The sequence below is a fragment of the Dinoponera quadriceps genome, unplaced genomic scaffold (assembly GCF_001313825.1).
Source record: "Dinoponera quadriceps isolate SergipeBrazil2010 unplaced genomic scaffold, ASM131382v1 scaffold37, whole genome shotgun sequence".
NCBI lineage: Eukaryota > Metazoa > Arthropoda > Insecta > Hymenoptera > Formicidae > Dinoponera > Dinoponera quadriceps.
This window is the reverse complement of record NW_014554446.1, coordinates 2,142,567-2,166,139: the sequence shown is the minus strand read 5'-3', so window position 1 is coordinate 2,166,139 and position 23,573 is coordinate 2,142,567. Positions and strand designations below refer to the sequence as shown.

The 23,573-nt window shown below is 44.4% G+C and overlaps 3 protein-coding genes across 4 annotated transcripts in view; all 3 read right to left on the bottom strand.

Annotated features, from left to right (window-relative positions):
• LOC106748815 (probable citrate synthase 2, mitochondrial) overlaps window positions 1-51 on the bottom strand; it is a 4,740-nt gene extending 4,689 nt beyond the window's left edge. The window contains exon 1 of the mRNA XM_014627692.1: window positions 46-51. Within this exon, the coding sequence (XP_014483178.1) occupies window positions 46-51 (6 nt within the window). The remainder of the gene's footprint in view (window positions 1-45) is intronic.
• LOC106749975 (ras-like protein family member 10B) lies at window positions 7-10,082 on the bottom strand (the record flags this gene model as incomplete). The annotated part of the gene is made up of 5 exons (XM_014629976.1): window positions 7-1,898; window positions 2,461-2,664; window positions 3,282-3,518; window positions 4,853-5,013; window positions 9,968-10,082. Coding segments are annotated over 5 exons (843 nt in total), but the record flags the coding sequence as incomplete, so codon positions are not given.
• Window positions 10,083-15,383: 5,301 nt separating this feature from the next.
• Window positions 15,384-22,120, bottom strand: LOC106748868 (odorant receptor coreceptor). Of its 2 annotated transcripts, none has more exons than XM_014627787.1 (8): window positions 21,983-22,120; window positions 21,204-21,587; window positions 20,523-20,786; window positions 19,834-20,087; window positions 16,500-16,599; window positions 16,245-16,349; window positions 15,591-15,746; window positions 15,384-15,434 (listed from the first exon to the last, which is right to left on the bottom strand). In XM_014627787.1, exons 1-8 carry the CDS (start codon window positions 22,118-22,120, stop codon window positions 15,384-15,386), a joined length of 1,452 nt encoding a protein of 483 aa, XP_014483273.1. The 2 variants fall into 2 exon arrangements, with proteins under 2 accessions (XP_014483273.1, XP_014483280.1); XM_014627794.1 differs by having other exon boundaries at window positions 20,532-20,786.
• Between the last annotated feature and the right edge of the window lie 1,453 nt (window positions 22,121-23,573).

Genomic DNA, 23,573 nt, shown 5'->3' with positions numbered 1-23,573 from the left:
CCCCCCCCCTTACCGACCGTAACTCTTCCTTGTGTCGAGTCTCACCGACATTACGTCGTCTGTAATATTCGTTCCAACAAAGAAACGAGCCCGACGAACACATGTTTGCGTATTACAAAATGTTTCTCCCGCTTTTGATCTGCATTTTTGCGCGCGACTCGCGGTCGAACGTTTACGTGCGTATGCGATGCCGCTATTGGCTGAGTCGGCGCGTAATTCCTCAACTCGTTTGAGCGCGTGAACAAAAATAATAATATGTCTGTATGTATGTGTATGTGTGTGTGTGTGTGTGTGTATGTATATATGTGTGTGTATTTGTGTGTGTGTATAACGATAACATTCTATTGCTAGCGTACGATGCTCTAAGCACGCGATAACGGCACGTCGCAGTGGAACTAATTACGCGTCGTAAGGGCGCGTTGAACGAATTCTAGGGATGTCCCTTCTGTTCGCAGGATCTAAGATAGAAATATTACGCATGCGTGTTGCAATCGTCTTAGAATACATATAAACGGTAGTAACGGTAGTAATGCTAACACACACACACACGTAACATGCCCGGATCTACGGTGTACGGTTACGGTGTGTAATAACATACGTCTCGTAATGCGTTAACGGTTTACGTTGCACGCGAATAATTAACCTCAATTTGACCCGGCTCAATCGTCGGGTTAACTCTCTTAACAATATAGTAAAATATATTTGTATGTGTGTATATATGTGTGTGTATACTATTGCTTCGTCCGCTTTCTCTCTCTCTCTCTCTCTTTTCTCTCACACCCTTCCTCCTTACAATCGTTAATCTTATTAAGTGCAATCCGAGGAGAGAAGATTAAGCTAAAGAGAATTCTACGCTGCACTTTCGCGCTTCTTCTTTTGTATTTTCGTAATTTCGTTATTCTCCACGTCACAAACGTCCGTCTTCTTTAGCGTTATCGCTCGTTGTCGATCGTTAATCTTTAGTTTTACACGAGCTCTTTCTCTCCGCAAAAATTGAGCGAGACTCCACTGTGAGATCGGCATATTTAATTCCGGTGAGACGCGTGAAAAGGCGCGAGAATGACTTCTGCCGTGTGTGTATGTGTGTGTGTGTGTGTGTGTGTGCGCGAAAGTCGTCGGCCGAAATCACGTCGCGATCCTTGATCCGACTCAACGTGCGTTCAAAATGACATCGCCGGAGAAAAGGGAATAACCGATAAATGAGAGAAGTTCGTCACTGTCGTTCGTCAGAAGAGACCGGGTTCTTTGAGACGTTGAGCGTGGAGACGTTCAGCGAACGATCTTTCTTCTTCTTCCTCTTCCTCCTCCTCCTTCCTTCCTTTTTCACTGCAAAAACCGCCGCGAGATCCTCGATCGAACTCGAGTTCGCGGGACCGTTATTACCGCAATGTACCCGTGATGAGAAGTAGATTTACGTAGGAAGTGTCGATTATTTATTGTCGCTCATTTCGAAATCACGCTCGGCCGCCCGTGATCGCACGACGACACGCGCGGTTTCGAAGGGGGAAAAAACCTCGTCATCTTCGCGTGGCATCCTCTGTTGCTCTCGATCGTCGCCCTCGTCGACCGACGCGCGACAAACGCGACACGAACGTCGAGATCTTCATCGCCCTGATTTCGCCATCTCCGGGGCCGAATCGATATCACCGGTGATATATATCGGTGCACCGTTGATCGACGATGAGTATCACATCGCGAGATCGACGATCTCTACGTCTCGTATTCTTCGCGATCTCGTCCTCGAAAGCGCGGGAGTTCCTTTAATCTCAGTGTCAGAGAAGAATGCACTTCTCGCTGGTGTCGTGAGGGTGAGATCGCATCGGTTGCGAAGGGGCGAGCGACGGCGAAGCTGGCCTGCCCTCTATCGCCTGAATGCTCTTCATTAGCTCCCGAAATACCTACGGAATATTAAGCCGTTAGGACTCTGATACGGTGAAATACATGATAAAGAGCGAGGAATTAAATACAGGTAATTGGGATTAAGATGTTAGAAATAGCATAGCACGCTTTATCCCGAGGATATTCCAAATTGCCCCAGATTTCCAAATCTCATCTCCGGATGCCTCGTAGCCAATGAAATGAGTCGTAGAGCCAATTGCGCGCGATATCTTATTCAATTTATTTTGATATACTGCAGTCCTCTTTCCAATACATGAGAATACCTGTTCTTGACTTAAGACTAATTTTCCTCCGTGTATATTCCCGACATGCTGCTATGTATTTATGGAAAAGCCCGTACGTCGAAACTTAATCCCTTGATTCCTCCTAATTCCCTATACTTAATTCCTCGTTTCTTACTCCTTCCGTTATGCTTTAAACATTTGAGGAACTCCGGCTTCTTATTTATATTTCCATTCAATTTTTTTTCCTTTTACCAAAGATGATTATTTTCTCATTCTCAAGATTTCCTCTTCGATATTTCAAGCGCTTTAAGAACGACGCGAGGAGAACAGAGCGTACCTGTACAACGCGACAATTAAATCTGGCGCTGCACTCGACGTAGCCGCATCTCCAGTGCTTCCGGACGAGGTTCACGATGTCCCGGTACCTGGTCCCGGAAGCGACGGCTTGTGACAGTTCGTCCTGCTTATTGCCGACTACAAGCAGCGGCACGCCTCTCATGTCGCGCGCCTCGTAAATCTGATCGCGTAACGTCCTAATGTGCTGAAAGGATGTCACATCCGTTCGAAATGAGAAATTGACGATACTTTAATTGGCAACCGTGAAAGTCCGTCGACAAATACTCCGAATCGCGGCTTTACAGATATTTCAACTTACTTACGTATCTAAATAGGTTACTTCATACAATTAGAAATCCTTTTTTTTTTTATATATATATTTCTAAAACTGCAAATTAGGATTTTCAATTTTAAATAGAACGTTTGCCGCCTCCAAATGGCCACTCGATCATCCGTTACGTTTTATTCGTTACGCCACGATTTTTTCACATATATTCTTTACATAAGTATTGTTAATTAATCGACTCGATTACACGTTCGCTGGCTTTTCGCAAGGAAATTACATCTGAGAGTTTACTACTTTTCATCGTTCGGAGAATATATTCAGGCCATCAGGAGGTTTTGCGCGAAATTTCGATACAACTTCGAGATAAAAATCGCGACTTTCGTGATAGCGTCCTCTTGAGAAAAAAGAAAAAAAAGAAATACGAGCGACGTTAGCTCGCAAAGTTCCCGGCGGCGTTTCCGAAGTGAAGTTTCGTTTCTCACGAGTTACCCGCGTCGCAACATGTCGCATTTTAACGTGAAATCACGGCTACGTACTTGAAACGTGTCCTGATTGCTGAGATCAAACACGAGCACGTACGCCGTTGCGCTGCGCAGCCCGTAATAACGGAAGTCCGTCCATTCCAGATGCGAGCTGACCGGGAAGTACGGAATTGTCGGCAGATCGGTGATCTTCAATTCGTACAATCGATTCGCCAGTACCACGCTCGGATAGAACGTCTCCCGCCTCTCGGTCGGCCGGTATTCCTCGGAGAACTCGCTCCAGACGAATTGCTGGAAATGCGAGTGTGACAATCGTATGATCGGTACATCGATTCTCTCGGTGCTCTCTCTCTCGAAACGGACGAATGTCGTCGTTAAACGTCCTTCGCAAATACAATTATGAATGCGGTACACCGCGGAAGAATAATTCGCCGGCACGGCAAATTTTATTTCGCCGTCGCAGCAAAATCAAAGTCAGGTCATTATGTGGACGGCAAACCGATTTGTCAGGAATACTAATTGCCCCTCGCTGGATCTAATTTTGCTGAATCTAAAAATTATTTTGCAAGGTAAGAACAAATCAGTAAATGTAGGAGAACGCTATTTTGTTCTAAGCAAATTAACGCGTCCCGAGAGCAAATTCACCCAGCCAAATATTTTCTATCCTGGCAAGAAAATTGCTCTGATTGCGAGTAACTTGCTAATTTGGTTATGCCAACTAAATTTCATCGACTGTCGTAACGAATATGCAGCGACGACGATGGTTGTGCTACAACGGCAAAATTGCTTCTCCCCGTATAAAGTCGTTAGTCGGACGAGGCATTATCTTGATAGTAAATGAAAACGAGAATCCCGAAACTACTGAAAACAAAGAAAAGAAGAGAGGGAAAAGTTAGTCCGGCATTTTAGTCGGAGGCGGGAACAGCTTTCTTGAGATATTCATTATGCCTTTTAATTTCCTCGGGAGTCGATGGTCGGCGCGTCGGCGAGCGGAAACTACCGTCGGAAATGAACGGAGCGCCCGAGCGACTCGTTTCCGCGATTTGCTCCCTCTTCCTGGCTTTGAAACAAAGATTCCGACACCTTCTCCCCGGTATTGCATGTATCGCGTGCTGTACAATTTGCGTTTTCGTACACGCTATTTGCGAAGTGACGGAAGCGCTTCCGCGCTCTCTTTAAATGAATCTTTCTCTCTAGAAAGCGGCTCATGCGGAAAGTGTACTTATAATATAATATTGTGTGCGAGATGTACATAATTCTTAATTTAGATGCATCAAAACGCGAGAGGCCGGATCGTTAAATATGAAGATCGGATGTGCTCTCTGAAATCGAATCAGTGAAATGTCATTGATTGTATCAGTAGAACGGTATTTTATCGGTAACATAGATCAACGAAAAAATGTTTCAGGAAGTCGGACGGAAGAAGATAATTTAAAAGTAAAAAATCATCTCATAAATAGCAAACATGTTTGTTTGTTAAGGATGACAATTTGTAAAAAAAGCGGACGCTTTTTTCATGTTTGGCAAGATTATCGAGAACAGTTCAGTTTCTTTCCCGGAATGAAAAGTTTGTCGAAACAAAGTTTTTTTTCTTTTAAAACTATACTACGGATAAACAATCTTACTCGAATTATGCTGGTTTTTCCGACGCCGGGTGCACCGAGGAAGACGACTTTAACGCGATCTAACGTGTCCGCGGGACTGTCCTCCTCTTTCGAACCGCCTTCGGCGCCTTCGTAGGTTATTGTGTTTCCGCCTCTCCTTTCTAAATAATCGAGGTCCAGCTCTGCAGCAAGATCAGCGAGAATTGTGCAACGACGCGCGATAATATGTGACGCGTGACAACTTGTTGTTCACTGTTTGCATACACATCGCGGGATTTTTTATGTTTCGCGCGGCTCGAAGAGCCACGTCGGTTAAAAGCTACACGTAACTTAGGTAACGCGCAAACTTTCACCCTGCACAGATCTATATAAATTAAACAATTCCGCAGACGCGGGGGATATTTTGCGCGCAATTTGATGGAACTTTTAATGAAATGTCAGCGATATACGCGCGGAGATTCTGCACAGTTTGTCGGAGGAGGTGGGATACGCGGGATAAAATTTCACAAACGAAACTCATCGGTACGAATTCAATCTGAAATCTTTGTGTTCAATCGGAACGCATTCGTGCGGTGCACGAGCGCGACCAAACAGCCCGTTGCGATGGCAATTAAAATTATTTCAAATGTTCCAATCTGATAACGTAGCGCGGAACGAAGCGAAAACGTCGAAATGTTCCTTTTTTTTTCATCTCTCGCTCCCTCGCGTTCGCGGGAATTTAATTTCTAAATATAATAATAACCCCGAGCACCGACGTGAGGTGGAACGGATTAATTAATTAACCGGATATCGTAACCGAAAATCCGAAACAAATTTGAGGCAAACGCGGGAAATGAAATTCCAGGCGCTTCGGTGAAATTCTTTACACGCTCGATTTGTCCGTGTAGCCCTCAGGTATCTCTTTGATTAAGTTTACCGTCAGCCGCGAGCGCACGAACAAGTGAACTTAAATACAAAGCGTGTCTCGTTAGAGATACATTTCTCCGTTTCACGTTTGAACGCGAGACCGTCGTATCTCGCCGGGTCTAAGAGCCATTCCGCCGAGATCTTCACGTTGAAAAGTTTCCGAGACATTCGTTTCGCTTACGCTCGCGATACGTTCGTAGTCACGCTCGTCCTTCGCGCCGTGAGGGGAATATCTTATTCATGAAACGAATATTTTTGCACGTGATCCTCATTATCTATAAATCGCAATATCCTGTCTGTTGGCATTTCGACGTAAACAGCGCAATTCCCGTTTATACGCGCAGATAATTTAGTCGTGAAAAATAAAAAAATTAAACGGTGCTTCTGCCATTTTTGTGAATTACAAGAAGCAGAACATTAACGACATGTACAATGGCAACGTATAAATGGACAATATTAACCGATTCAGAACGGGCATGCTATATTTAGTAACTCGAATATTTCGAGAGCGGGTTAACATTTTTCAGCGATTAAGGTATTATATTATAACAATCGTTTTAACCAGGATTTCAGGCTGTACATTTTGATGCGTATCGTGACCCATTTGCGATTTTCGAATTTTAGGATCGCGTTCGCTTATTTTATATAGTTATCTAATAAAATTCGGAAATTCTTTCTTTGTTCATCGTCATTGCTGAGAAAAGATAAGAATTTTATTGAAAATAGAATAAGTGTTCAAAATGAGAAATTCTTTAAATCCATCGTTCTCTGTCTTCGAGCTACAACTAATTGAAAGTATCGTTGAAAAAAAAGATCGAGGCGAAAATGCTGTAATTGGTAGACCTCGATTATCTCATCTTTTACATTTGATAGCTAGACACTTTCTTTTTCATATTGAGAAAGATGAAAATCACTCAATAGGTCAGAGAAAAGGCATTGTATTACTGGAAAATGTTTGTACTACTGAATAAAGCGGACAAAAGATTGAATGCAAATAATTTAACGTCGGGTTTGTATTGTACTGATTGTTTTGAGGGATTTATCGTACAAAAACAAATTTTTACAACAATTGGTACAACAAAAGCATTATTTCGAGTAAAAACTTTTCTTTAAAAAACCTCATGCTAAAAAAGTTAATTGCCGGAATATATTTCTCGGGAATAGATGTGGTTTATATGTATTATATTTGATTTAGTGACCTATAAGAGATTTACCGAAGAGAAATTACCCGTAAGATTTGCACAAAAGTGTCGATAAATATTTTAACGAATTATATAAAGCGGAACACATCTGCGACATATGATATTTCGTCGGTGCTTCGTTAAGAATTGATCTAGAATAATCAATGGTGCGCACAATAAAACCGCGTGCAGTTCCAGTCAATTAAGCGAGATTTTATTCGGTCCTCTCGATTTGAAAATAATGCTTCACTTCGTGCCGTTATCATCAATGAGAGCATCGTGCGACGGGCGTGTTTCACGACGAGAATCTATTTCCCACTCATGATCGAATAATTAAAAACCAAACGTGCCGGAATTAAAAGGAGATTGAGTGCGCTTACATAATACAGCGTATCTTATGTCGCTAAATGAATGGAACCTAAAATGAGAGAGCGGTGATTAATTATGCCGATTAATGGTCCGAAAAGTTTCTCGCTTCGCGGTATAAGAGAGTCAAGGTCGAATAAAACGAATGCGTTACAATTAAGGGGTTGCCACAACGTCGTTGACGAACTTGATAAGCGTCGATAACGTAGAAGCGAGCCTCAAAATGTTACGTCACATAAACACTGACACGATCATATATTTTTTATACATACATATCTTACGTAAATATGAGTGTTATACAAATGCGAATACGATGAATGTGCGATACTCTGTTTCACCATATCTAACAGAAAATCTTACCAAGATGTGAAAATTTTTCGCAGTAAAATCTTTTTACGCCCCTAAATTGGATTGAAAAAGGTATAAAGACGTTCTTTGAAATTTTCTTGATTAGACCGTTGACATTCGGCACGTTTACAAAATTCCTGTATCAGGTAAATATTTACGCTGACAGCTAGAAATATCAATCTTGAAATTTTTAATCGTGCTTTTTCGTCACATATCGAATAACGTTCCGATTCATCTTCGCGCGTACTTTCCGTGTAAAAGTATTTCTAATTCCAATGCGACCAATGAAACGTAAATTTTGCAGAAAGAAAAATCAGCATTCGCTCGGTAAAGCTTTCAAGTGTGGCATCCCCTTAATAATATACAAAAAAATTTGACAGGAAGAAGCGTGTAGAAAATCAAAACATCTTACATGCTTCTACAGTGACAGCGAACGCTATTTATGTCGCGGGACACATCTCGTGCACGGACAAGTGAATCTCGTTTACCCAAAAGTCGTTTATTCGCGTGTAAAATCGATTTGGACGATCCGTCGCCGTCTTTCGTCGTGCGATCCATGGAATTTAATTGTGGGCGAAAATCTGTCGATCGCGCGGCGAATCACGAATCGTCGTTCGCATCGCACCTATATCGCCTCGCTCTCTGACAACCTTCGCGGTCGAAGTTCGCCGATCGACTGGCGAGAAACTCCGGGATACTGTCCTTTATAACCCCGGGATCAACGACCATATATATACAACGAGCCGGGGTCTCGATTATTGTCGGATACAGCGTTTCAAGAATTTCATCTCCTCTCGATCACGGCTGTCAAATTGCATTGGGGCTAAATGCGTCCCCGGCTGGTGTGACTTGATTATAATTATGATGTCGCACGCCGATCGTAGCCCAGCGTCAGTACGATCGTACTTTCACTCAATCGATTGTGCAAATAACATAAAGCAAAGCTTTTCTTTCTATCGTGAGATGCCGAAGTATCGACGGCGGGGGAGGGGAGGAGGGGACGTGTCGAATTATTAGACGATCATTTTCGTAGCATTTGGATCGAACAGCTTCTGAAGCAACATGTGAAGTTATGGGTTGAGATACGTGGTGATGATGATGGGGGTCATCGCGTTGACGTATTAAGTGGATTAGGTAAACACAGTGCTATTGCACGATAATTCTAAAGGTACCTCATCATTGATATTATTTCATTAACGGGGCACGTGTGACGTGGATGTTTTAGCGCCGTGCAGTTGTGCGCGTGGCTTTTAGCGAAACTTTAATAGAGCTTTTAATTAATTTCAGCTCGTGATGAGACGCGTATACGTGATCGAGTAATTGATGTTTTCGTTATGCGGAAGCGCGTAGGATGCAATTAAACTTTCGAGTAATGAGAAACGAACGTGATAGCGATATATCTCCCTCCGATTGATGGGACTTTTTTCTAATTTCGTAGGGAGACAGAGACTCTACAAAAAAATTGCATGCTGTATATCGAGCCAATAACAATAAGTTCAATAATTTTCAAAATAGCACACGAATTTGTAAAATTTCTGGATGCAATTTATGCAAAATGAATCACGATATTAAGGTTGTGTCGTGGAAAACGAATGAAAATAATGAAAGATAAGCAAACGTAATGTGAGTGTGTGTGTGTGTGTGTAGAGTCGGCGTCATATATATTATACCACGTTTTCTAGATTGAAACTTTTTAATATTATACAATTTTTAGCCTTTCACACACGAAAAAAGAAGTAATTTCCACAACTAAATATAATACAACTAAAAACTAGCTCTTACAAATTTAGTTAATTTAGCTAAATTCGTTCCTGTATCTACTTTTTAGCTGCCACAACTAAAAACTAGATCTAGCAACTAAATTTCAGTTGTATTGTATAGCTAATTCCTTTTTTTCGCGCGTATATACACATAAGGTTGAAATTATCATAATTAAAACCCCATTATAACCCCATATAGCCCAATTAATTTTATACACGTTCTTTAAACGTATGTAATACGACTATGAAACGTTACACATACGTTTAAAATACGTATATGAAACTAACGTGTGCCACCTGGGAGCTCTACCGTTACAATTAAAGTTACTCTTGCGATTCTCACCCTTATGCGCGTTATGTGTAAAGCTGAAAATTGCGTAATTCCCCGTCTAGGAAATTGTACAGTACACATCACGCTGACTGTACATATGCGCGTGTTCTATATATCTTTTTAATTCAAATATAAGAGAGAAAGAGGGGGGAAGGAGAGGAGAGATTATTTTCTTTTCTTTGAACTTTCGGTGTGACGAGCGAGATGTGTGATATTACGCGAGGAGTCACGGACGGATACTTACGATATTGCTTATGCGGCGGGAGGCTTCGCCTCCTCCAGCCGCTCGCAGTTTTTGTACCTATGGTTATCGGTGATTCGCAAAAAGATTCCCGCAAGTCGCGCCGCGCCAGTTCCCGTTAGCCTCGGCACGATTTCGTCGTTCGATCGCCCCCTCCCCCTCCCCCGGCCACTCCGTGGCGTAATTCCGACGGATTTGGTTCTTCTCGAATCTGCCAATAACGCCGCCAATAGATTTCGCTCTCTATGCGGCCGTGTATCCTCTCCTTTAACATTCCCTCTGTATCTCTCGTGACACGTTCGTGTGTTACGCGACCGAATAGCGAAATTCTGAGCACATACGATTCCGCCTCCGTCGTATCCTCTTCATTTACAACGTTCGCGGGTGGCGCCTTTCCCCGGTCGCGGTCTGTTACCTTACAGTTCGTTGCATCTCACAGTTATGTAACATCGTTGCATCTCTCTCGCGTGTTACTCGCGATTCCTGCCGACCGCATCTGATCGAGCCGTCTCATCACACACGTGACACCCCCGACGCCCTCGACGAATATTATTACTATATAACGGGTTAACGAACTCCTTCGTCGAATCGGGGATCCGCCAGGTGTGTTCAATTTTCGACGCTGGTGAGATGCACCTCGCGATCCGTCCGCTCGGTCGTCGTCGTCGTCGCGAAGCAACAGCGATCGCTTTGGCGAGTCAACGACATCGAGATCGGAGCCTGCCGAACCCAATAAATATCACGCTCACGAATACCCTTGATGTCACCGAAGGTCGACATTCCAGGTCACATCTCGGCCTTGTCCTCTGTGACTCGGCGATAGACAGATATTGATTGACGCGCGATCAATGCGACTTGTTTGCGATCGCTCTTCTTCCTCCTTCGATCTCGGGATCTTCTTTCCTCCCCCCGAGGATCGACGATTGCGCACGCCTGGCCCCCGCCCAACCCCCTCGTCACACTCGCAGACACACACGATCACCCGTACGTATTTCAGGAGGACACACGCCTCTCTTCCGTCGCTTTAATTATCGTTTTCTCCGGAACATCACAGACATACACGCACTCGGCGACGACGACGACGACGTAGACAGCGCAAAGTAGTTATGGTCGCGACGCGTCGGACGCGGTGTACGCGCCAGTATTGCTCTTCGTATTGCTATTCGTAGGGGCCGTCGAGCGCGACGATCATCGCCAACACGACCGTCGTAGCTGACAACCGTTCGTGAAATCTCGCGAACTCGATGTCGGCTTCCCCCAAGTCTGTCCTCGATGGAGCGACGATCCGTCTCGGTGCATCCTCGGTGCGCCACATACTCCGCGCTGTCACAGTATCACCCCACAGTGGACCACCGGAGATCTTTCCGGATGTCGAGATCGACCGAGAGACAAAGAGAGAGAGAGAGAGAGGACGAACGGAGGTCTCGATTCTTCGCGGAAAACCGGCGGGCGCACCTCCGTCGCGGGCGCACCTCCGTCACGAGAGCACCACGACGACGCGAGATCCCGGTACAGGCAGCATCGCGAGCACGCACGAGGCAGAGACGTCGTCGGGCAGCACGGTCACCCCCGGACGATCGAAACTACCCCTCGGCGCTCGACTTGCGCCTGCGTGCTCGTCGAAGCCTCGGCCGCGCCAATTTCTCGCTCGTGCTTCGCCAAATACTCTCGTTTCTTTCTCTTTTACGAATGCCCGCTGAAAGTTACGGCCGACCGACCGGTACGGAGCCTTGTAACTCCGTTAGCGATTTCATTAATGTCGATATCAACGGATGGACGAGTCGGAGAGGCACAACGGTGAGCGCAGTCGCGAAAGCACCGCTTCTCGTTTCTTGTTTCATGTACCTGACTTTTATCTCGGGGCTTCATTTTATCGAATCGGATTTTTATTAATAGGCTGAGACGTGAGACACACAGGGACGCGGTTGCGTGAGCGAAGGAGGGTGGATTTTTCTTCATCAGGAGTCGACCATCGACTCATGACGAAAGCAACAGAATATGATCCCGCTTTATTCACATGGCCTCATTCGTGTCGATCTCACGCATGCGTTTGTCTCCGATTTTTCCGTTTCCTCGAGCAATTGCTTCCGTTCGTTCGTGAATCAAACTTGTACGAAAGACCGTTTGCAAAACATGTTATATATATATAATATATATAATATAATATATGTGTAATATTTATGTAACATATAAATAAATAAATAAATAAATATATATATATATATATATATCCCGGCGGTTATTGGTAGTTTGTCGGATTTTGTAAGATGCGATTTTGCAATGCGGAATAAATCAATTTCGCGATCATTGCAGCGAACCTCGAGCGCTTCAAGACGTCTCCGCTGTAATTTTAATTTTGTGTATATAGAGCGCCCAATAGGTGATGTTTGTCAGTTTCTATTTTTATCTATATCATTTCTTTCTTTTTTTGTCGTTCCTCATACATAAGCATTGTGTAATTATATTAAGGGAATGAATTCCCGTGAGTAAAAATAAAGTTTAATAATAATTCTAATCGGGAGATTTTGGACGACGCATGACGAAAGTGGAAATTCCTCCTGGACACATCGAGAGAAAAATCCATATGATCTTTTATATATCAAGATTTTATTAAATAAATATAGTACAGCTTTACACAGAGAAAAACTATTTGATAATACTGTGACTTTTATATCGGTTAAATTTGATCGTAATTAATATGCACATACGTTAATTGTACACGTTCAATTAAAGTCGAAGTAGATCGACCACCGATATCGTCAGACCATCTTGGCCGTATCCGTTTAGGCGACGTCGCGCCCAACGCATCGCTAATATATCCCGAGACAGAGAATATCACGCGTCGCCTCGTGAAACGATATCCGCGTCGATATAATATAGGTATAATAATAATATCTATGTAATATAATGAGCAGCCATGCACGTGCGAACATCCTCTGTTGGACACTTCATATAAGTGACAAAATTAAATACTACCAGAGACACCGAGAGATATTACGAAATATAAAAAACGAGGTACATTAGGTATACGTATTGCCCACCCACGTGGTTTTACGTGTAATGAAAATATATGTCTTACTCTATACAGGATGTCCCATCATTGTCGCGACACCCGTGAACAACAGATTCCTGAGGACACTTTGAGATGAAAATACACACAAAGCGTAAAGATCTTACATAACGTCGGCGCAAATACAGCATCGAAGCTGTCACATAAAGTCTTAAATAGATAACGTTTCACTGTGATAATGGTGGCTCTAATTAATATCAATCGGCAAATTACTTCTTCGTCTCTATGTATAATAACTTTATACATAATAACTAATAACAACAAGAACAATAATAATATTAGCAGTAAGAATATTTTACTAATAATATAAAGTAAGTTCGTGCTTTCTAAGTGGCAAATGAGATTTTCATACTATCATTGTTATTAGTACGAGCTTCAACAGGTTAATTATCCACACGTGAATAAACCAAAGATAAAGAGAAATGTTGATAAATACTATCCAAAATTCGCAACCCATGCAACCTGTGTGTCCAAAGGATGTCTCAAAGATGCCTTTATGACCCCTTAGGGTACTTTAATGTTCTCTGGGTATTTTTGACAGCCCGATCAGTCATCTTTAAACTCTTCCCATTTAATAGTTGTCGACAGCCTCCCGACATTTCACATTAGAATTTTCGTTTTCAAATGTCCCCAGCGATCTGCCGTTCACGAATGTCACGACAGCGGCGGGACGTCCTGTATTCATCGTATATAGATCCAAGTTTTATATATTTCGCATAATTGTACCATATAGTAATTGACGTACCGCGCGAATCAAATTCGTTCCGTCGCAACGCGCTCATCGTCGAGCGGGGCGAGCGAAACGTTTTCCCCTCTCCCTCCTCATTACGATCGATTAAGGCAACGAACGGTTTTATTTTCCTCCCCTCCGCCCTTCCCCTCCGCGATGGACGTATCTCTCCTTAATCGGTTACGTGTTCGACCGACGAATTCCTGCTTAACCCTCCCGCAGGCGTGCGATAAGAAACAAAGTCAATGGATTGTTTAACGTGATATCGTGTGCGCCTATTCCCCATCGGAGGGTTAAGTGCGACATAATAGAAATACGGAGATCAATAAATCGTTGTACTATGTGTGTGTGTGTGTGTGTGTGTATGCGGAACGTATTTTCTACGATAACTCGTGAAGGGCTAAGATTGTTGCCATTAATAATAATAATAATAATAATAATAAGAGGCTGCTAGAGACGAAAAAAAGGTAATTCAGAAAATTAATTAATTCGCGTTTGCTTGTTGAAACAGCAAAATTAAAATTGTTGCCGGCATTATCTAACGAATTTAACCGATCCTCGCCCGATCTAACTCGCAATCGAACGCGGAGAGTTTTGATAAAAATTAGCGGTGATTTGTTTCTTCTCTTATATGATAGTCGGTTAACAATGAAAGTTACAAAAGCGTTGCGTATACGACGTTAAAGCGTGCCACTTGCACAGAATTCAACATTATCGTTCAGAGCGCATTACCGTATTACAAAAAATATAATCACTTTATTTACATGTTATTCGAGCGCTTAATTTACGTTAATATACACGCGCTGCTTCATCTGGCCCCGGAAACTCCCGAGTCTCGAGAGTCGAGTCTCGATTCTCCGAATCACGTAGTCAAATCGTAAACGATTTTCGAAATACACGGTGATCGAGAGTGTCGTAACGCGAGATTATCAAACAATGCTGTAAACAGACATAGTAATTCTTCGTATGTTATAATACGTGGTCCATTGCCGATCATACGACGCGTGGACAGTCGGTACAAGCCGCCACGATGAACACTACGTGAACGATATTAGCGTATATCTTCCCCAAGCATTGCAGCTTACGTCAAATTAATATGTGTGAAAATGAAATGTCGCGACTGGTGCTTACGTTATTCCTTTCACTGACATTACAAACGCACAGGCGTGAAGTCGAAGATCACACGGAGCTACCCGTTAGAACTGCCATTTCGAGCATTAATAGGCAAACCTCGACTTTCGTTGCTACTCTCGTTGAGATTGAGCGATAATAAAAGTAACGGTGTTTTCAACGTCACGTTGAGCATCATCATTTGAAGTAAAAATGCGAAAAGTTCCCTCTTGCCCCTGACATGAATGACATATTTATTCTGTTAAAACAATGGTTTGGCTTTCGTTTGCTGTCCGAAGATGCGTGTAGCTTCTTATGATCTTCCACTCCATCGAGCTCGCCGAATAAATTACTATGCGCCAATAAAGATGCGGGACAGCTCCGGCGGGAGTCCTCCTCGGTACGGATGTTTGGTCCCTCGTAAAAATTGTCTTACAAAATATAGTCTCGCGCAATCGTGCGCAATACGAGACGCTGCGCTTGCATTTGGGACACGCAGAGCCACGTGTTCACTTCAGTTGTACCAGCACCATGAAGTAGGTCACCACGGCTCCCAGTACCTACGAAGTGTTTGTTAATCGTATCATTCGAAGTTCTCCGGGTGAAGCTCAGTGTGTGTACAAGTGGTAAATATTTATCGTCGTGAATGCCCAATGATACGTAGGAGGGAATAACGAGTGTGAGTAACGAAAGAAGTAAAAGGACGCAAGTTTTACCGAAGCGAAGAGATCCAAGGATACTGTGAAGAATTTCGCCCCCGATATAGACATCGCTTTCTGACACTGCTGACACACAATTTGCACGAACGTCTTGGCTTCCTCCGATCCATCGTACCAATGGCAAGAATAAGCTGCTTCCATCACCGATGTACTCTGAAGCAAATACGCGGATTTTAATTACTTAAGTCGAGCGAGCCTTACAAATCTGACGATTAAGTCTCTGAATTCGCGACGTCGCGCGCATTCTGTAAGATGTTAGGTGTGTAAATTAGTCCGGTGCTTTCGTCACCAAAGATCTAAATTCGCTTGGAAGATGTGCAATTTCAATCATCGAAATAATCTCCGCCATTACCGATGATCCTACATCGTCTGCGCGGTATTTTATAAATATATATGGCAGCTTTTGAAAACTATAATTGAATAAAAAACAAATGTCGACTTAAGATACTCATTTGAAATAGGTAAGACCAAATTAATTTATGCGCCTAGTAAAAGAAATATCCCTTTTCTCATCGTATCTATGATGTATTCATCTAACATTCAATTTCCGTATATTTTTCGTTGCAATGTTAAAAATTCATCTTCTTTGCCAACAATAAAAGAATACAAAAGAAGAAAGAAAGTTATTTTTTCGATACGTTTTATACATACCTCTTCTATCAGACGGTTCCCAAATATGCAGAACAGAAAGACTTGGCCGAAGGTGTACAATATGTAGCTGATAGTGGAGGCCGCGTAGACGTTTACACCGTTCACCTGTAGCATTTAAGATACTCGTACATATTAGTATAAATTCTTAATTCCTCATATGTTCACATTAAACCGTCGCTCTGAATGTCCGGCTTTACTAATTTATACGATCGATAATAGTCGTTCGGCGAGAGAACCTTGAGAAAGAAAACTCACTTTTGTTGCTTGGTAGGCGAGCAGCGTCAATGTGATGGTCGTTGTCAGCATATGGAGCAAAAGAGCGAAACCGTACGCGTCTCCAACCGCGGTGACCAATCTGTATGCAGAATAATAATAATTATCGTTCGATTCTGAATCGATGGGTCACACCGAGAGATCACCACGACTGCGACGACGCGGGCGACCGTCTCGATGAGGGCGACTTCCGTCCCGCTCCTGTCGACAGGCGGCGCATGAAAGTTACATTCGTACGATACACGTTCCTTCCGCGTGCATAGCCGAGCGTCGCGTTTAATTTTCATATTAAAGTAAATGGCTAAAATTAAGCCTGCGCTAAAGGGGAGGAGCGTTCGCTTCCGTTTCACTACGTGTTCATCCTATTTATTACGCGCCTATCCTATTTCACGAGCGAGTTTAAACGCCGCTCCCTCTAAGTGAATAATCGATACGACGATAACGCCTTGAAGGAAACGGTCTATAACGCGCGAGTCAAGTCGGCGAAATACCCGTCGCTTCCGCTTTCCGCGGTCATTCGTTATTCCACTGATCTCGGGAATCGCCCGGGATCCCGGATCGAGCGTTTCGCTGCGTAGGGCGCTAGCTTCGCAGAAGCCTCGTCCCCTTAGACCACTTAGTTTTGCCGTAGGACATGACCTCCGTCGCGGTCAATATCTTTTGCTTCTGATGCCGCGAGAACTGATGACACCGACGAGGCCTTGCTGTTTGGACGATACGTTATACTCGAAATTAACATCTCGGCACAAGTGATCCTCTTGATTGGTATTCACAGATTAAATTGCATTTGACGCATTGTTGAAGAAGGATAATTAAGAAAAAAAAGAAGAATTTTTAATTTCAGTAACAGCGTGTGTATGGATTGACTCACGAAGTGAGCACGTAACCGGTGAGCAAGTTTTTTTCTGACGAGTCGGAAAATTCTGCTTACTAAAGTTACACTGAAAGAAAAGGTGCTATCTAAGTGATATAAGATGATATTTACTTGATCCGAGTAAAATCATTACTCCGATACTCCGTGGCGAATATTCAATAGAAGTGGAAATGCAACCGACTATATGACGTACTTCCTTAGATAGACATTTAAGAAATCCGAGTCAAACGAACACACATGCTAAATCCAAAGAAACCTTTTCCTCTGTTTACATGCGTTAAAACAATTCCGAGTATTAAATTCATAATATTGAAGATACCCAAATTTCTTTTCGGTAAGTAATTTACTGGACAGAAAAATCGATATTTAAAACCACTAGGTCTCTTCAATAGGTAAAAATGAAATATTACATAATTCTAGTAAATATTCTCTGAAATTTACACCTACATTCGGTGATACATTTTTACAAATTAAGGTATCAATTGCAATACTTTAAATAAACGTTCGCTACGAATTATTAAAATATAATAAAACTTTTACTTGATTCTAGCACTTTTTGCTTGCACATCAATTGTGAAGCTCGACGAGCGACGCGAAATACCGCCCAAAGGGGTGCGAAACGCGGGCGAAAATCTGTCGTCGCGCTCTGTGCACGTGAACCACGTGTGCGCACACACGGGCGCTATGCACGTGAACGGTCGGCGAATATGTCCCCCATGAATCGCTCAGACCGTACAACACGACCCCCGTTGCGGTCAATATCGCGCTTTCTTAGAATAAATACTTCACCACCGTGGGAACGCGCGCATCCCCGTGCCAGCCGACGAGTAGCTTCGGCGCCCTCCGCCCTCCCTTCCTCCCCCCTCCCCCGACGAACCTACAGGAACGACATCCGTTCGCGCCGTTCTCGACTTCTTTCTTGGAGGAGCGATCGCTCGCCCCGGTCGCGCGAACGAAAGCTCGCGTGAGGCTTCGCGACGCGCGTTAAAATTTCATAGCGAGAAAGAAAACGCTTCTTCTTCCCGTTTTCGTGAAGCACGCGCGATGATAGTCCTGCGCGTAGTTCGCTGACTGCAAATACTGAAGAGAGCCGAGAAAATCGCCGCCGCCTGTCGTGTCATTCTAAGTTTCTCCTCGGGAAACACGTCGGAATTTCAAATACATTAATGCTTGGGATTTCCCGTTATAATCGGCGCGATCGTTTCTCGCTTGGCTTTCCCTCCCGCGAACCTCCGCTCGTCTAGCTCGACGTAAACTTTGCAAAAGACTAATTAGAGATAACGTAATCGCTATTACCATATATCATCGATTAAACCGTTTTTATGAATACACTATTATTGTCTCGTTTGATCAGTTATTTGCTAGGAGGGGGGATGACTCGTGTGAATCCTGAAATACTCCTCTCGGAGACCTCAGGTGTACCTCAGGTGTATCTCACACGCGAGTGTCAGTTCTACCACCGGTAGAATCGCAGGTGACCTCCGTTCGACGCGTCAGTTAACTTCCGGAAAAGCACCGGCGCGAATATCAAGATTATCATAAACCGCGGTGCAACGTGTGTCGTTATGATCATTTCGTTCTACGCGCTCAAATCGTAAACTGATATACTTTCATTGATTGGAAACTCGCTCCCGTCGTTACGCAACGCGAGTCGAAATTTTCGTTCTACGGTCAAAGTCTACCAAGTCTTTCACTATCGTGCTTTTTTGACGCTACAAATAGGAAGTTATTGTTGTTTCGTCCATTCGGAGACTTAACGATTAATGCGAGACTAAAATTCAGACACTGAAAGAGTACAATAAGTGCTTCTTTAATGCTACATGTGGCAATTTATCTCCGTTTGTTCTCTATTTAAAGATACAATAGTAGGATTTAAAATCTCGTCTCGGAAAAATGCCTATGATCCGTTCTCTGCCCTTTTGTCGGACCGCAAAGATATCGCACCGGTGGAAAAACAATGTCGGACACCGAGACATTTGTAAATATTGCAGAAGCAGCCGCGAGATACTCTCCGCTGCGACGCGACTTCTCGATAATCGAGAGTGCAGTCAGCGCTCGACGTAGACTATATACTAAATACTTGCACGTCTCTCACCTTTTCTCTTTCTCTCTCTCTTTCTCGGACATGCAAGTTGTAGGAGGATTCTGGGTCACTAGTTCACCCGCAAGATGCGGACAACTTTTGAAGAAATGATCCGTTCGACATACAACAGCGCACACGAGCGCATGAATTAATTAAACTCGTCTCTGACGAGGAAGTGGAACAGAGAGGCAATTTGCCACGGCGGATCTCTCTCATCACGGCGCCCGCTATACTGAATCTTTTATCTCGCGGTCTTGACACTTTTAACTCGCATTCCCGGGGAAAACTATCACGTGCGATCGACAAACGTGTCACGCTTAACGTGTGCCTCTCCTGACGAGATCAATCGGATGACTCACCTGACGATGTGCTTGTGTCTCTCCACCCAATACTTGATGGCGCTCCTCACGAGCGCTTCCTGCTTCTTCGTTAACCCGTTCGGCCCTACACCGCCGTTGAAGGTCATACCGGCTGTCGGCCGGAAGGTCGCGGTGAAATCTTGCCGATTACTGTATATGTTGCGAAGATCGAGATCCAGCATGCTGTCGCCTTGAGGCGGCACCGGTGGCGGAGGCTGATTCTCCGACTCGCGGAGATGATCCGCGCTGCCAGCCTGTACAAAGAAAAAGGGAAAGTCGCTCGCACACGTGGGAGGTGGCCACGGGCCCTGATCTTCCGATCTGGGTGTTTTGGACATTTAAAAATGTATAAATATTTCAAGCAACCAAACGACCGTTTACTCATTCGCGTTGATTCATCGTCGTTCGTTGAACAAATTACTTGAACTTAGAACGAAATTCGAGTTGCGAGAAATTCATTGGCGATTCACAAATAATGCATAATATTTGCGCCGTCCTTTTCTTCTCGAGAGACAATCTTGTGATATTTTATATATGGTGTATATTATATGTGTGATATATGTGAAAATGAAAATATATCGCGGGAAACATATAATTTCACGATAACGTATCTTTCGCGTAAATTCATTTCAAAATGCGCACATGTGCTTTCTTTATTCGCTGCGTGTCCGTAAATGGTGGAAACTCGCGGGACATACCTTGAAAAGTTCACTACTATTCGGGACCACGGTGTCCAGAGTCGCGCTTAACTCCATGAGGGGCTTCATTATCTGCTTCAGGTGCTGCAGCTGTTCGCAAGCGAACAGTAGCCAAGAGCAGAAGAGTACGTCCATGGAGTTCGCGTCGACAAGCATGAATAGTACCCAATAGAATTGGTATGCGAGGATCAGCACGTGCGCTATCCCCTTGCTGGCGTCGAACGGATAGAATGAACGGAGCAAGAGTTGCGGCAACTGGATTCAAGACAAGAAGTTTGGGACAATAATCTCATCGTGCAATCTAATTTCGTGAATTCGGAAGAGACATCCGGCGAGAAGATATTTCAATTATAACATCAAAATCGATATTTTGCGCACTACGCACTACGCATTTTGTAAGTAATGTGTAATTCGAAAGTGAAAGCGTTCAACGTAAAAGATTTCGCCCGATCGTCCTCCCTTGAATTAAATCAATTTTGTGAATATTCGTCTTATCGGAGGGAATTTACGTCCTTTTTATATATAGTTAAAAGAAAATTACCTTTTCAATTTTTGCTTGGAAAGAAACCAAAAAAAAAGAACGGCAGGAAAATTAAAAAAAAACCCGAATTTTACCCAAGCCTTTAAAAACATAATTTTTCGTTTCACCAATTGTGTAGTTAATATCGTTACCTCGATGACCGTCGTCTCGTTCGTGACCGGATCTACAATTTTCCTGATAGGGTGCTCGAAGAAAGTGAGCACGGTCCAAGCTACCGCGCTGAGCACGGTGGTAGCGCCGACTAAGAAGAGCAACAATCGCATCTTCTTCAAGGCGATCGCGTGATATCGGGCGTTGCTCTCGGCGAAGAGCGGATGGGTATTCGGATTGTTCCATATCGCCCACGTTCTGTAGAAATACTTGCTCCTCACGGCGAAGTAGACGATTTTGACGATGCTGTGCGTGAAGAAGAGGAGGGTGATCGTGTTGGCCGTGAGGTCGTCGACGTCGGCGCTCTCGATTATCAAATTCACCGCGCACAGAGCGAATTGCAGTAGCAGCAGGAACAAATTCACCTACGAAGAACAGTTTACACGATGCGTCGAGGAACGTTGTCTACAAGATTCATTTCGCAGAAAAAAAGGAATAAAGTCTACTTCTTCAGAAATAAGTCGTTTGTTTCTATAAAATAAAGTTGATTTCCGTGAAATATCCCGCGAACGAATTTTTCAGAGAATTTCTCTCCTCAAGTGCAAGGATGCTGGGTTGACAACGAGAGATTTTAACGCTTGCGGTGTGACACCGATCATCGGGAAGTGAAAAATCTAAGATTTCCGATCTAAGATCCGAACGGTTCCGAGAGAATTTGAAGAGTTCCAGCTTCGATTTCTTCGTAGAAAAATTAGAATTGAACTTTCGGTTAGTTCGAGCAGAATAATCGTAAACACACGATACGACGTCGGTTACTTACGCAGCAGTATATCTTATGCAAGTACTTGGACGAATTATCGTCGTAATAATTGAATACGAAGTGCCCGAAGATCTTCATGATCCTTATGTTGGGCATGAGGTCGGCCACCAGGCCTTGCTGCTGCTTCATCTTCAGCATCTGCGAAGCGAAAAACGGAAACAGGCGTGGTTAGCGTGATCATGCGTCTGAGATCGTCGGCGTTGGAGATTCGCCGGACTTGACGATTCGCGACCGATTGATCATTATCGCGCACAATACACACTCCGACCCGCATTCTCCGACCGCAAGGACGCCACGCGTACACGAAGTGGTGCGAATTAAGCTTCCGGAAGCATGCGACTACTCTCCCTTCTCCGCGTTGAGCGTACGTAACGACGATTCCAACATTACGAGTCACAAACAGCACAAAACGTCTAAGACCCTCCCCCTCCGCGCTCTCCGTGCTCCAAACATTCCAAACCGTCGTCGTTCCTTGCCAGAGAATGGCAACGTCCGTAGGACTCCCCGGTGTTTCAGACGTCCTTTGGAATTACTGGACAACGCGAGGACGGGTTTCGAAACGGACGTCCGAAACGCCTCTTTCGGACTCCCAGACGGTCCTCCGAGCCGCCCTACTTCGTGCGATCGCTGTGGAAGCGAAGTATCTTACCTTGGCTTCGCTGGTTTATCCGAGATCCACGGGTGAAGAAGTTGAAGTCGGGTTGGTCCGGGAAGGGGGAGGGGGGACTTAGGACGACGCGGCGGAGGACTTGAGCGCCTCGCGATTACGCTGGAGCAATCGTGCCAGATATATGAGAAGAACGAAGAAAAGCAAGCTGACTAGCCGGCCTGCCATCAGTCGTTGTTTTTAGCGATTCGCCTTCGCCGTCGTGAAGAGTCCGCTCGTCCGTCCGTCGTCCGGGGCCGCAGGTAACTCGTGTACCCTCTACTCCTGCCTGTGCCCTTCTCACGCTCCCTTCTCTCAAGCCCCGGCTATGACCTGACCGCCACCACCACCTGCCGAGGAACCCCTTCCGAGCGGGGTAGGTACCAAACGTGGACCAATCGGGTCCCGGTAACCAGGCGCAGACGTTTCGTCGCGCTGCGCCTCCGCGACGTTCCTCCGCGACGCCATGCTGCAGGCCTCTTGCCTCGAGCCGAGCCGGTGTACACGACGAGGGGGACTATAGTCTTCTTCAATTATTCAGACCGCCGCCGCTACGCTCCGTGCTCCGAGGCGGCAGTTTTCAACGTTGGAAGAAAGTTTCAACGAAGAAAACAGTCTGAAGTTCGAAGATGCCGTAGAGCCCCGGAGGGGGAGGGGGCTTAGCAACTGGCGAAGAAACCGAAGCTATCCCGTCCACCGTCGCCCCATCCGTGTCCACCCTCCTTAAATCATCCCCCTCCCTACCTCTCTCTTCGCGACACCCGCGAATACCGCGATCGAGAGTCGGGATCGTGGCTCTTGCGTGTTTAACTTTAGGTAGTAATTCCGACAAGAGCACGCGGAAAGGATTAGTCTTAAATCAATGGCGGGTATTCTCATATACAGGGTGTTCATTAAGCACCCGGCTATACTCAAGGGACGATTCTTTCTTTGGTTTATTTCAAG

What these genes read in the sequence shown, in the direction of transcription:
- LOC106748868 (XM_014627787.1), bottom strand. Translation starts at nt 22,120, where the DNA reads ATGCTGAAGATGAAGCAGCAGCAAGGCCTGGTGGCCGACCTCATGCCC. An exon ending in TCGCCTACCAAGCAACAAAA is followed by an intron (nt 16,350 to 16,499) that starts GTGAGTTTTCTT and finishes TAAATGCTACAG; the next exon opens with GTGAACGGTGTAAACGTCTA. An exon ending in CCTTGGATCTCTTCGCTTCG is followed by an intron (nt 15,435 to 15,590) that starts GTAAAACTTGCG and finishes AACACTTCGTAG; the next exon opens with GTACTGGGAGCCGTGGTGAC.